General features: G+C 38.9%; 1 protein-coding gene across 1 annotated transcript in view; it reads left to right on the top strand.

Annotated features, from left to right (window-relative positions):
• LOC122797236 (vasoactive intestinal polypeptide receptor-like) overlaps nucleotides 1-13617 on the top strand; it is a 513255-nt gene that overhangs the window by 142995 nt on the left and 356643 nt on the right. Inside the window, exon 3 of the mRNA XM_044066085.1 lies at nucleotides 7258-7318. Within this exon, the coding sequence (XP_043922020.1) occupies nucleotides 7258-7318 (61 nt within the window). The remainder of the gene's footprint in view (nucleotides 1-7257; nucleotides 7319-13617) is intronic.

Genomic DNA, 13617 nt, shown 5'->3' with positions numbered 1-13617 from the left:
TAAGTGCTGGGCTGGGCTACTATTCTGCCTGTGTAATTGCCTGCTTCTAATTGTTTTCAACTGCTAGCTCCAGCAGTATTCCCTGCTAGCTTCCTACTAATTCTGTTGCTTCCTTTTTCCTTTCTGTTTCCTCAGGGGGGAGCAACGTACATACCAGCAGAAACACGCTCACAGTGGCTTACACGCGCGCACACTTGCTTACACGGTTCAGAATCTACTTATTCGGGTTAAAACGTGTGCACACCAGTGCAAACAGTGTTACAAGTCTGCCAACTGGCTCCCACATGCTCAGTCTGCCCTACACATGCGCACACCAGCGCAAACAGTGTTAAACATCTACCAACATGCTCCCACATGCTCAGTCTGTCTTACATGCGCGCATACCATCCTACTCGCACTTCATGGCGCACACACGTGCAAATGCACGCCCAACAAGAAACTTTGGTGTAGGCAACAGTGCACACCTTCCATTTCTTGACTTTCCCATGCTTATGTTGTGGCACTCCTCTTTCCCTGATCTGAGTCTGTCATCTGTCATGTTACACTGACCTCCAATGAACTGCATTTCTTTCTACCATTCCCCCCTGTGATGTCACCTATCTCCTACTCTATTCCTCCCCCTTATGTATCTCTTACACTACTCAGAATGTGCTCATTTGCTATGTGACAGTGGAATTCAGTATCCTAACACTCATTTACATCAGATTGCCTACTAATTCTTAGTTAAATCTCTTAGACTCAGCTTCCCCCCTTAGCAACCACTAAACGGTGGCCATGTTGTTTTTGGTCTGCTGGTCCCTGCATTGTAAATCCATGTACTGCATAAAACCCTCATTTGTGGGTTTATAACCTTCATTTTTATGTTTTATACAGTGCAGCCCATTTGCGCGGGGCTGCGCTGCGTTTAAACATCGGCGATCACCGAAAAAAAAAAAGATTTATATTTTGTATTTGCATCAGGGTACCTTGCCAATGGCCACATATTTGGTCATTGGCATGCTGCCTGACACATATGCACCCTTTATTTGGAGCTGACATGGCTCCATTGTGTTTTTTGCAGAAACGTACTCAGTTGTCAACTGAGTACATTTCTGCAGCTAAAACAGCTCTTACACGGGCTGCTTTGGGCTTCCTGGATCGCTAATCTACCTCATTTGCATGCTATTCGGCTGCAAGTGAGGTGATTAGCATATCCACGTCCACTCCGTGTAAGAGACGTTTTAGCTGGTTTCTTACACGGACTTTAGAGCTGTTCCTGGATCGCAAAGGCTGCATGGAGTCTTGCACTACTCTTAGACTCCGTGCAAGCTTTCGTGAATCCTGCCCCATGTCTTCATAACAAACTTCAGTCAGACAAGATGTAAATAATTAAATTTAAGTATATTAATGGCTTGGCTATTCAGTCAAACATAGTTAAATATCTTTCTCTCACTCTCCCTCTCTCTCTCTCTATATATATATATATATATATATATATATATATATATATATATAGATATAGATATAGATATAGATGTGTGCAAGCATAAGCTTGCATTATTTGTTCAATTTTATTCCAGATTTAAAATATATGTTATATATATATACTTATTATACTTTTTACATTAAATACATTTATTATGAATTATTTTCAAATATCATATCTATTTAATGATAGATGGCAATTAAGCAAAGGCATATTTTAATCTGATGATGCTTGTACGTGATTGATGATACTATATGACATAATTTTATTAAATGTTAAAAAATTGTGTGACATCACTGATATGGAAGATTCTGATGATGTTCTTTGTAGTGAGAGAGCTAAAGCTTTACATTAAAGTTAATTAATCTAGGGATTGCATTTCAGTGTGTGTTCTTTTGTGATTTGGTTCTGTGTTACATGTTGTTGTTTGTCTTTTGGCTTTTCCCGGTTAGGGGTCACCACAGCGGAACTCCGGTCCACTAATGATTGGCAGTAGATTGTTCACGAACGCCATGGTGCTAGCTCAACGTCCAACCTTCAACAAAGGCACGCCCATTTACGCATGTCTTTCGAACACCACCCAACCACGGGGAGGACATGCAGACTCCACAGAGAAGGCACTCCCCGCACTCCAGCCAGGAACTGAACGGGAGAACATCTTAATGTGAGGCAACAACATTACTGCTGCACCACCATGGTTCTGTGTTACATGCCATGTGAAAAAGAACTTTGGTTAACTGTTACAGAACTAAGCCTGTTTGGCTCAGCAAAGTTCTGTTCCAGAGCAATATACTAAGCTTGTGCAATGGATGCTGTTTCCTTTATATGTGCAGTTCTCTTTCTGTAAGTTTCCACCCACTCCACCTTCTCCACATAGTGAGCCAGAAGGAAAAAGAAGAGGGGCCAAAGATGCTGTTAATATTACCTTTTTGACCCAGAGTGTATTGATTCTCTCACTTGTTTCCTATGTCTGAGTTCAAACCCCACAAGCTGCCATTTCAAATGGTCCACCTATCTCAGTTGAATAGGGCCTTGACACACCCAAACTAGACCCATTGCAACTTATTACCTGGATGTTTTAACTCTCTTACCCTTCAGGCACCATATCTCTGGGAGTGTGATGACTATTCTTAAGGAGGTCACAAAGCTTACCCAAGAAAGGCCTACTTAACCAAGTGGAAAAGGTTTCCTCTCTTGCGCCGCAGATTGAATCAGGGTACTATTAGAGTGCAAGTGTGTGTAATTCTGCACTACTTAAGTAAGATTATTAATGTGTACCTTACATATATCTCTGTGAATATATGCCTTTTAGCCATTTCCACCTGCATGCCTGTAGAATCCTACTTTTCATTACTTAGCAACATTTCCTACAGGGAGCCTTTAATCTGACATCACAAAGGAAATGCACTACTTTTCCATGCAAATTGATCTTTGTCCTGAAAACTGACACAGCCCCTTTTCAGCCCTCTCCCTATATGTAATATGGAAAACAGTTTTCATTTGATCAATACCTCAAATAGGATAGCTTGAGAATTACAAGCAGTCATGTGCAGAGAACCCTTTCTAGTCTTCCATAAGGATAGGATTAGTGTTAGAACCAATTTCATGTTTAAACAAAAAGTAATGCTTCGGCTTTTCCTCAACCAAAATATCCAACTCCATATTTATTTCTTAACAAGGAAGAAATAATTCTTTATTCCATAAATATGCACAAGCAACTGAGACACTATCCAGATAAAACCAAGAGAATCAAACAAACACGTATTACTTATATATGTGCTTTGCATCCAGGACGAAGAAACCAGTTTCTAACCAGTCTCTAAGAGTATGTACTATTGCATTTTGTTCTGTTATTCCCATCATATAATGAAGTTGAAAGTGACCATAAGAAGTCACAGTACAATGGGCACAGCCTTTCTGGGTGGTGGGGTAATGCACAATGTATTCTTTAAGCAGCACTTGGTCATCAGTTCATACCTTTTCCAAGCACTCAGACTAGATTTTGGCTGGGAATGCAGTTACTATTCTGAAAGGCTTAAAAAAAAATTACTATTGGTGTTTATTCTATTACAATGTTCCTACATATTAAAAGTGTATACATATATTTAGTTATTCATTTATTTATTTATTTATTTATTTATTTATTTATTTATTAATCTAATTGTTTACATGATATTTTAATATTTTAACTGGTACATATATTTTAATTAGTACATATATTTTTATTTATTATTCAGCGTTATTCCAGCATGCACCACTTGCACTAATTTCAATTTTCAATTCGTTGAATTATATAAATATAAATATAAGTGTATCAGCGAATTTCAAAATATCAGTATAGCTTTAGAAGCTCACTAACCTATTGAAATTCTGTGTCTTACTTACAAGCATCTAGAGCAGCTACATTTTATGACATACTTTAGAATTAAGAAATGCTATTATGATTTTTGATGAACTATTGAATATGCTTAGGCTTTTAAGTTCTATATCCTGCTTCTACAACCAATTGTTAAGCCTGCAATGTTCTTAGTAACAAGTTTTCTGTGTAACGCTACAGTTAATTCAAACTTTAAATTTATATATATGTACTTTTAAATTCTGATCTGAATTTTTTGATATATATATGATGCTTTTATCTAGATGTCTTTAAATTCAGCTTCCATTTTAAACATTGAAGGTTTTGGTTTAGTTTTCAAACATGGTTTTTTTGTATTTGTGTTCTTAAATGTGACTCTTCCATGATTAATTGAATAATTTAATCTACCTGCCGATAGGCTAAGCCTCCCTATAAATTCATTGCTTCAAACACTTTCAATTTGTCTGATGAAGCGTATGGTAGCATACGCGAAAGCGCTTACCTTCTGTTTTATTTTATCTTAATCACAATAAAAAGTTAAATACTGGTTACGTGGCAGAGTCGGAAGTTTCCTTTATACATTCTGAAAGGCTTGTTAAAGCTCATCCCAACAAGTCATCGCACCTCACTAACCACATAAGCTCTGGAAATTGACCCAGTACTAAGAAATCCAGCAACAGTAACCTATATGTATAACATAGTGCAATTGTGTAAGAACTTATCATATGACTAGATTTAATCATTCTTGCTTTATTAACAAGGTTATACCCACTATGCCATCTGCTTCTTTTCAGGAAAGGCACAATATGGCATTCATACTAACTAGGGGAAATGTGGCCAGAGAACTTGGGAACTCCCCATACTCTTTCCTATTAGTTTTGTTGGATGTTTAAAATCTAGCTAAGTTATTACTAGCTCAGGCTGATTGGTTAAGTATGACTTTCTTGGGTAAGCTGATGGGACCTTAGTTTAACAAGTCATCTGAAGGACAGCACACTCAGGAATGTAACATGCCTCTTATGCTGCATTAAAGTTTATTTTATTTATTTTATTTTATTTTACATTTGTTTACCGGGAAAGTCCAACTGGATATATGTCCATTTTCAGTGGAGGCCCAGGGAGAAAAGCTCCAGAAAGCAGAGTACAAATACATTAGGAACAATAGAAACATTTAGAGATAAGTATAATATGCAGTTTTCAGTAGGGTTACAAACAGATACAACTAGGAACAATAGAAACATTTAGAGATAAGTATAATATGCAGTTTTATGTAGGGTTACAAACATAGATAAAACACAGTAGACAGCATCAAAATCATGCGGCTTCAATTTCAGACAATAATACCAATTAGTTCCATTATTAAAACATTAAAACAACAGGTATGTAAATAGGACTGATAATCTTCTGCTCTTATACACCATAAAGTGAGTGTACTACATTATGAGCCACTGACACACACTCTAGATGTTCAACTAGATGACTGTTACATTATGGGTTCCCTCCTACCATCATTTCTTCTCTTTATGGGGAACCATATCCATATACATTTACTGTTTCTTCCTTCATGTTAGCTGGGGTGCGTAGGTCTGGCTAGATATAAGGAAAGCTATTTCTCTGTGTCTTTGATCCAGGCTGGCTACATGTGAGTCCCTATTTAGAGAGAATCCTTATTTCCTTGCTTAGGGTCTAAGCAAGTGGATACCATGCAAACATCCATGTCAAGAGAGATCTAAAATGACATAGGTAGACATCAGCTTTATTTGGGGAATATCAAGATGCTCCTAAGGGTTGCACGTCTATTCATCCTGAAGAGGAAAGTGAAATGAGCTCTGCAATTCGGGCTGGAACTCAAACCTTCTATGGTTGAAGTCTCAGTAGTAAAGATTACCACAACACTGATTTACTCAAACTTGTAAAATGTTGGTAAATTCTTACACAACTCTGTTTTAAGGTAATTTCAATTATGGTTACTCTTACAACAGAACATGAACATATGGTCATAAAATATCATGTATGACTTGGGAGACCTATGGCAAAAACATATTAGAATCAGCAGATATTTCAAAAAGGTACAATAAGATGAGGAAAACAAACCCATACTTAAGAAAACTAATACCTATAAGGCAACAGATTAAATGCTGTATATTAAGTCAGTGTAATGCAAGAAGTATCATGAGTAATGTTTATGTCAACTGGCACTTTATGTACCTTTTTTGTATGATATTAATGCTTTATCATATTTTGCTAGAATGACTGATAACATTGTGCTTCACTATATGAATATTCATTATTTTATAGGGAAGACAGCTTTCAAAAATGTTAAAGGTTGTAACAATTTAAATCTTGTTTCTACTAATGTTACACTGTAAGCTTTTAACGACATGTCAATTTTGTATGATTGTGTTTTCTCTGTTTTGTGGCAACCATTTATTTGTAAATAGCAAAAAGAAAAAGCTGATAAAAAGTATCTCACATCCACCAGCTAGGAGATGTAAGCATGATTGTTCCCATCTCTTCTCACAATATCTGCATCCTGCCTGACCTTTAAATGAATGAGTGTTACAGGCAGCGTTCCGTGTAACCTGGTTAAAAAAATGACTTAAAAGTTATTTTGCCAGCATAATGAAAGATACTGCTTTTCTGGGCTCAAGGTCCTGTACCTTCTTCAGTGTATTAAAATATCTAGCTTCAAAACTGCAGTGATAAAATGTGGGCTGCCTCTTGGGGAGGATGAAATATATTTTACTGGTATAGGTAGTATGTGTTGAATAGTCTTTTTTGCTTCTGTGTTGCATCACAGAATTGACACAAACAGCCCCCCTCCTCCACCCTGGCATTCTTGTACTTTTCATCTAACAGAAACAATATAGTAGCATAAAAAACACACAGACAACACCTTGCTTTTCATGATTTTTTTCTATCATATCTTAAATCTTCTTAAATTAAACAGTACTGAAACGGAAGAGAACATCTGAAGTTACTGAAAGCCTATAATTAACATTGTTTTCCAGATTTAAAAAAAAATAAATAAAACAATGAGTGAGAAGGTCACTGAAAAACCAATCAGTAAAAACAAAATGAAAACTCCAGCAAAAGCTAGAAGTTCCACTGTGATCTTCCAAACCTCTTGTATCAAAGGCACATGGGATATATGCAAATTATCCATAAGAATCATTTGCTTATACCCCATGTGCCTCTGATACAAGAGGATTGGGAGGTCACTTAGTGGAACTTCTAGCTTTTGGTGGAGTTTTCATTTTGTTTTTACTGATTGATTTAAAAAAAAAAGAAGATTCCTTTGAATGTATTTCAGGGAGATACTGGTATAGTTTGTATACTTGTAGAGTTTTGGTCTGAGAGACTGTGTAAGCATGCTCTGTATATTACACACCAGTTCTTTTGATAAATGATTAAATATATGTTATTTTCTTTTCAGGTGGTCCAACTGCTGTAATGATAATCTGGATCGTCATCACGTTATTAACTAACAACACAGGGTCAGTAAATGAATGAAACTTGCGTAATGTTTCTTATTGTGTTGTTTTGTCTCAGTACTACTATGTATAGGCTGTGTTTATTGTGCAAGAAATAAGCTATTATTCAGATTATGCACATATTTAGAGGGCAACATGCATTGAGGAAAACAGCTGCAATAAAAAGCAGAAACATTTTGGAACTTTCTTGGCCAGAAAACAATACACCATGTAATTAATGTGTTTTTCAATTTGCTATACATTTGTGGGGATAAAACAAATAAAACTCTGCATAAGTTTAGCATACCTCTGTGTTCACTCAGATCAAGTAATAAATGAACTAACTATGCTGTGAAGCAGACATGTATGACTGCCTTTCACTACCTTTACAGCAAGCATATTCAGGAATGTTGCTGAGTTTTATTAACCCTGTATGAAATACACAATGCAAATTAGTGGCTAGTGGACAATGTACAGGGCATGAGAGATTCAAGGGCACAAACTGCGTGACCATATATAAGGGTCAACATAGCATAAAATGCAGCACATAGAAATGATTGTATAAATACATCTAAATCAAGAACTCCATGCAGATGATCCAAACAAAATGTGCAAATGTGGAAACTTAAGATGTCAGACTGAGTCAGATATATATGAAAAACCTGGAGCTATGCGGCTGAGCTACCATACTGAATTTGTTGAAATTTCTGGTGTGTTATGGGACCTCTATTAGCAACTGTAACACCAATAGGACAAAAGCATCTGCTGGCAGCAATCAACAAATCTGGTGCTTAAAATAGGGCATAGTGTGGTTATTAACTCTGATGCACAGACAGCACCTGACTTACTACCCCCTGACAGAACAGTAAATTGTAGACTGTTTCTGAGCAGACCTAGGTATATCTGGTACCTAGCTGAACTGTGTCATCCACAAGTGGAATCGAGGAGGAAATGTGAGGTGTGCCCGTTCCTGTGTACATAAAGGTATGAACAGCACTAACCATCTGAGCTACAGGGATCTTCCAGTAACCTACAAGGCCACATGTTATAGGTATGGCAGGTATCGACATTATGATCTTTAAACCAGTTGCTTTCCAACACTTCACAGCGTGTGGAGTAGCTTATCTGTCTCGAGAGGAGAGCACTAACATTCAGTCATTCTATGACAGGGTTCATTTCCTTGAAGTCCTGAGTGCCGCAGATTATAAATAAGTTGCTGTCAAGGCTTCCTCTGGTACTTATGAACAGGGATACATAAACATGAAAGGATACTGCAGCCAATGGAGGGAACCATGTTAAAGTGCTAGGTGGTCTGTAATGGGCAAAAAATTATTTATAATGGACCTGTGTGATATCCACACAGTGCAAGCTATTCACATATATGACGCACTCTCATACTATACTAAGCACTTCCTACAAGGAAACTTTGCAAAGAGTTATCTGGTTGATAGGTGCTCACAAATACCAGATAACTAGGTCTGTACATATAAGCACTACACATGCTGGGAGCAGGCCACATATAACATGTTGTGTGTTGCAGATGATGGAGGATATACCTAGACCCTGGCTAGTTACCTCAATAGAAAACCTTCAGACCATGCAAGAAGAAATGACTTATATACAGCCCATGTAGAAATGTGAAACATGATGGAGGACATACTGGCACCATTAAAAGGCTACTGCCAATGTTTAGTTTTTTCAGGAGGGTCTATATTATATTAGCGAACACTTGAAATTGTGAATGGTCTATAATTGACCCAAACACAATGGAAATGCAAAATGTCAAAGATCAGTGATTTTTTTTTCCCCAACGAAAAAAATTGCTGATTTGTAAAAAAAAAAAATAAAAAAACACTAAATAAAGTGGAGGGACTCCCCCCCCACCAACACCCCCTACTTAAATATACCAGTGCCGAGATCACACCACAGTGGAGGAAATGGCAAAGTCCTGAAAATGGCCCAGTGATTTTTTTCCCTAGGAAAAAAATCTGTTCCTTTCTTTCGGCATTTTGACATTTCACATAAACATGTTAGATGAAACAGCATTCACAACTTTAAGCATTCACTTAAATAATAGGAACCCCCTCAGGAGGGGCACTGCAACAGAGTCTGGAGATATGCAGCAAGGTATCTATTGTATGTGCCATACTAAACATCTTGATATTTTAAAAACAAGTGGACAGGGGAAGAAAATGATGCCAAGACCTGCCATATAAGTTATAACAGTAGTAGAAGTGCAGGGTGGGGATTCTATTGAGAGGTATAGCAGCATAGGTTCATAGGTAGGTACTAGGCTATTGGCCCTAGGGCCTATATAAGCCTAGCCAAATGGTACCCTGGCTTTTGTCACCCAAGAAAATTATTTTCCTGTGACCCTGTCAAGCAGAGCCACAGAAGTGATCCCCTGGGTGAATTTCCTATCTCCCATCCAATCATCAAGATTTTTCTTGAAGAGTGCTATGGAGGAACTTTGTTTGATATAGATAGGTAGTTTGTTCCAAAGTATGGGAAGCTCTGAGACAGGAATCTATCCCTCTAGCATGTTCTGTTTATTGTAGTGACAAGGTTTAGATCCCTAGAGCGTGTAGCTTGGAGGGATTGGGATTTCTTTACGTGGAGCATGTCCAACAGCTCTGGGTTTGACATAGCTTTGTATGTTAGGCAGAGATCGCCCCTGAGTAGGCGATATGTGACAGAGTAAAGCTGGAGTTTTTTGAGACGGTCTGCGTAGGGCATCTGTTTGAGGTTGGTAATCCTCTTTGTGAGGTATTTCTGTGGCCTTTTCAGTTGTTGTAGATGTCTTGTGAGGTACATACCAAAAGGGGCGTTGTACTCTATAATGGGTCTAATGAGTGATGAGTAGAGGGGAACAATGACCTCTTTTTTTCCTGGATAAAAAACCTTTTGTGATGAGGTGTGCCATGTAGAAGGATTTCCTGACTACTGTGGCGATGTGATTATCAAAGGAGAGACTACTGTCCACCTGTGTCCCAAGGTCTCTTATCACACTTTTGGTGTTAAGTAGACTACCACCTATGTGGTAGTTTATGGGTACAGAGTTTTTACCAAAAGGGATGACAATGCACTTTTTGGCATTGAGCTTGAGGCCATGGCTTTGACACCAGGCATCTGTCTCAGTGAGGCCCTTTTGTAGGATGTCCACATCATTAAGAGATTTGATTATGGCTCCTAGTTTGCAGTCATCTGCGAACTTTGTTAGCCAAAAACCTTCTGTGTTAGCCTGTACTTCAGAGAAGTAGATACCAAACAGGAGAGGACCTAGGACTGAACCCTGTGATACTCCACTTGCCACTGGTCTGAAGTTGGATTTAGAGTCTGCTACTTTCACAGTGTGTGTTCAGTCAGTGAGCCAGTTGGCAACCCATCTTGTGACATAGGGATTTATACCTAGTTTAGTGAGTTTATCTATAATTCCAGAGTGGGGGATGGTGTTGAAAGCCTTGGCGAGATCTAGATAGGCTGTGTGTACCACCTTACCCTCATCTACAGCTTTGGTGACTGCTTCAAAGAAGTCTATCAGGTTTAGGAGACATGATCTGCCTTTTACAAACCTGAACTGGGTAGGGTCCAGAGTTTGGAGATTACCAATGTCATTGTTTATAAGTTCCATGATGATACGCTCCATAGCCTTGCAGACCAGGCTCGTCAGGCTAATGGGGTGGTAGTTCCCAGGGTTCGTGGTGGCTCCCCTTTTATGGAGTGGGATAACCATTGCTGTGCACCATTCAGTGGGCACAAAGCCTGAGGTGAGGCTATGATTGAACATGGTACTTAGGTGGGGTGCCAGTTCGTTCTGTAGTTCATGTAGAATGCAGCCTGGGATGTTGTCAGGTCCCATGGATGCTGTGTTCTTGGCTTTGGAGAGTGTGTGTTTTACCTGTGCAGCCGTGATTACAGGTACTTTGCATTCTTCCAGTATAGAGATGGGCCCTTTAGGGGATGAGAGTGGGGTAAAGTTATCACTGAACCTATCTGCCAGGATGTTGGCAATATCAGTTGGTTCTGTATATTTAGTGCCATTGTGCTATAAGTCAGAGCAGATCTAAGTGTTGCCATTGAGATTCTTGACATAGCTATGGAATGCTTTGTGGTTGTCTTTAGAATCAGTGGCAATTTTGTTTTCGTAACTAGCTTTGGAGGATTTTATGAGGGATCTCAGCTTCTTACTGAGGCTGACCACGGAGTTTCTCCAATCATGGGATTTTACTCTTTTTTGCAACAGTTTCTTTCTTCTGTTGTAGAGTTTGTTTATAGCAGGAGACCTCCAGATTGGCTTCCTTTTTTTGGAGGATAGCATCTTGGTTCTGTTAGGGATTGCACGATCCATGCACTTGTGTAAGTTCTTATAAAGTGAAATTGTATAGGATTCGGCAGTCGTATCTCTATTGTCCATCAACATGGATGTTGTGAAGTTTGCCACTTCTGTCTTAAGAAGCATGAAGTTCGCTTTGGAGAAATGTTTTACAGTGGTTTCCCTAATGGGGGGTGGGGTTGAGATGCGGATGTCTAGGGTGATTTGCTTGTGGTCAGATCTGACACAGAGACACAGCTGAGGCAAAAGTAGGGACAATAAATTGCATCACTGGCAAAGATACTGTGTCTAGTTTACAACTATGGGCCATAACACTGACATCATAGAACAAAATTCAATTATATCTGTAGTGTGACACCAGGCTATAAGGGGCAGTGTATGGACTGGGCAGAATGTGCATCAGAAATCCCCACACCCACACAGGTTATGGGTGGCCAGTGGGGACAGTCATCATCACTGATAAAGGTTTGCAGGGACACAATGACAGGACAATAGAACAGTAAATTGTTATGGGAGGATCAAGGGAGAAAAACACGCTAGGTGCGTACAGGGGAACAATTTGGGAACTTAAGGGATGACATCCTCCAGTGGTGGCATTGGTTTGCTGTGGCATGATCACTGACACTATCCATTTTGCTGGCTTGCAGTGTCAGGGCTAGATCCATTCCATGCTTGGGAATAGGAAGAACTACTGGACCATGCAGGTGTACCCTGATGAAGCATCACATATTTTGCACCTGATGAGGAATGACATCAATGACCTGCAGAATGTCTGTGACCAGAACTGGCAGGCAGTGTGTCCCCACAGGAAACATTGATGCCATTATACCTATGGTATCCATGATGTACATAATGTCTGTGGCCAATAGTGGCAGGCAGTGTGCCCAAAGGCAACATAGATGTCATTATGGCATCCATGACCTGTAGAATGTCCGTGACCAGGAGTGACAGACAGCGTGGCCACAGGCAACATAGATACTGTCATACCAATGGTATCCATGAACTACACAATGTCCAAGACTAGGAGTGGCAGGCAGTGTGCCCACAGGCAACATAGTTACCATCATGCCAATGATCTATGTGGTCTAACATGGGGAAGACAGTGACCAACCAGTTCACATCCAGACTCTTAACAGACTTGAACTGTGGAAGCAGACCAGAAGACAGTCGCTATGTATCCTATGGAGGGACCTATGGAAGGCTTGGTGACTGAAGCCCAGGGTTAATTTGTGGATAACCATCCAATCACCTAGCTTGCAGCTAAAAGATGATATTGTAGCACTCTGCTTAATCTGTAGGCATAGTCAGTTCCAGAGGTGGGGTGGCACTGTATGATGAATATGTCTCTGCATTACTTTCTGTTTATCTGCAAGCGAAGGTTTATATCCATGGTTCTTGTGAAGATACAAGAGATCCAGGACAACTGGGTCTTTAATGACTCTGAATGCAAGACATACATCTTCCCAAAGTGCCTATAAAATATTGAATAACAGGAAATGTGTCCAGGCTCTCTTAATAGCTCAGGGTCTTTAGGCCTGTGATTGTCTTAACTAGGATACTCTTGGGTCTTTATATTTATTTGATATGTCTAGTGAGATACATCCTAAAGGGGTGTTGTATTCAGTACCTGACATAATGCTGAATATAAAGTTGTAATGATCGCTTTAGGTCTGGATGATTTTCTCTTGGCAATTAGTTATGTTAAATAGAAGGGTTTTTTGACTACTGCTGTCATATCATTTTTTTTATTTAAATGTCTTTTTCATTTTTGATAAGCAACACTAAAGAACATACATATAACCACATAAGAAGAAAAACAAGTTCCTATCAACTACTATAAAGGAAAACCATATATCTTATCATCATTAAAAAACTTAAGGTTCACTCTTAGCTAGTAAGTAGGTATTACCTCTGTAAACTATTTAGAATTTTATAAACTATTTACAGTCTAACAGAGTGGGTGGGTGCAGAAGAAGTATACGTACAAATG

This window comes from Protopterus annectens, chromosome 3.part0 (assembly GCF_019279795.1).
Source record: "Protopterus annectens isolate FY-2018-M chromosome 3.part0, PAN1.0, whole genome shotgun sequence".
NCBI classification, from domain to species: Eukaryota; Metazoa; Chordata; order Ceratodontiformes; family Protopteridae; genus Protopterus; species Protopterus annectens.
The sequence above is the reverse complement of the archived record's forward strand: the minus strand, read 5'-3'. Positions and strand labels throughout refer to the sequence as shown.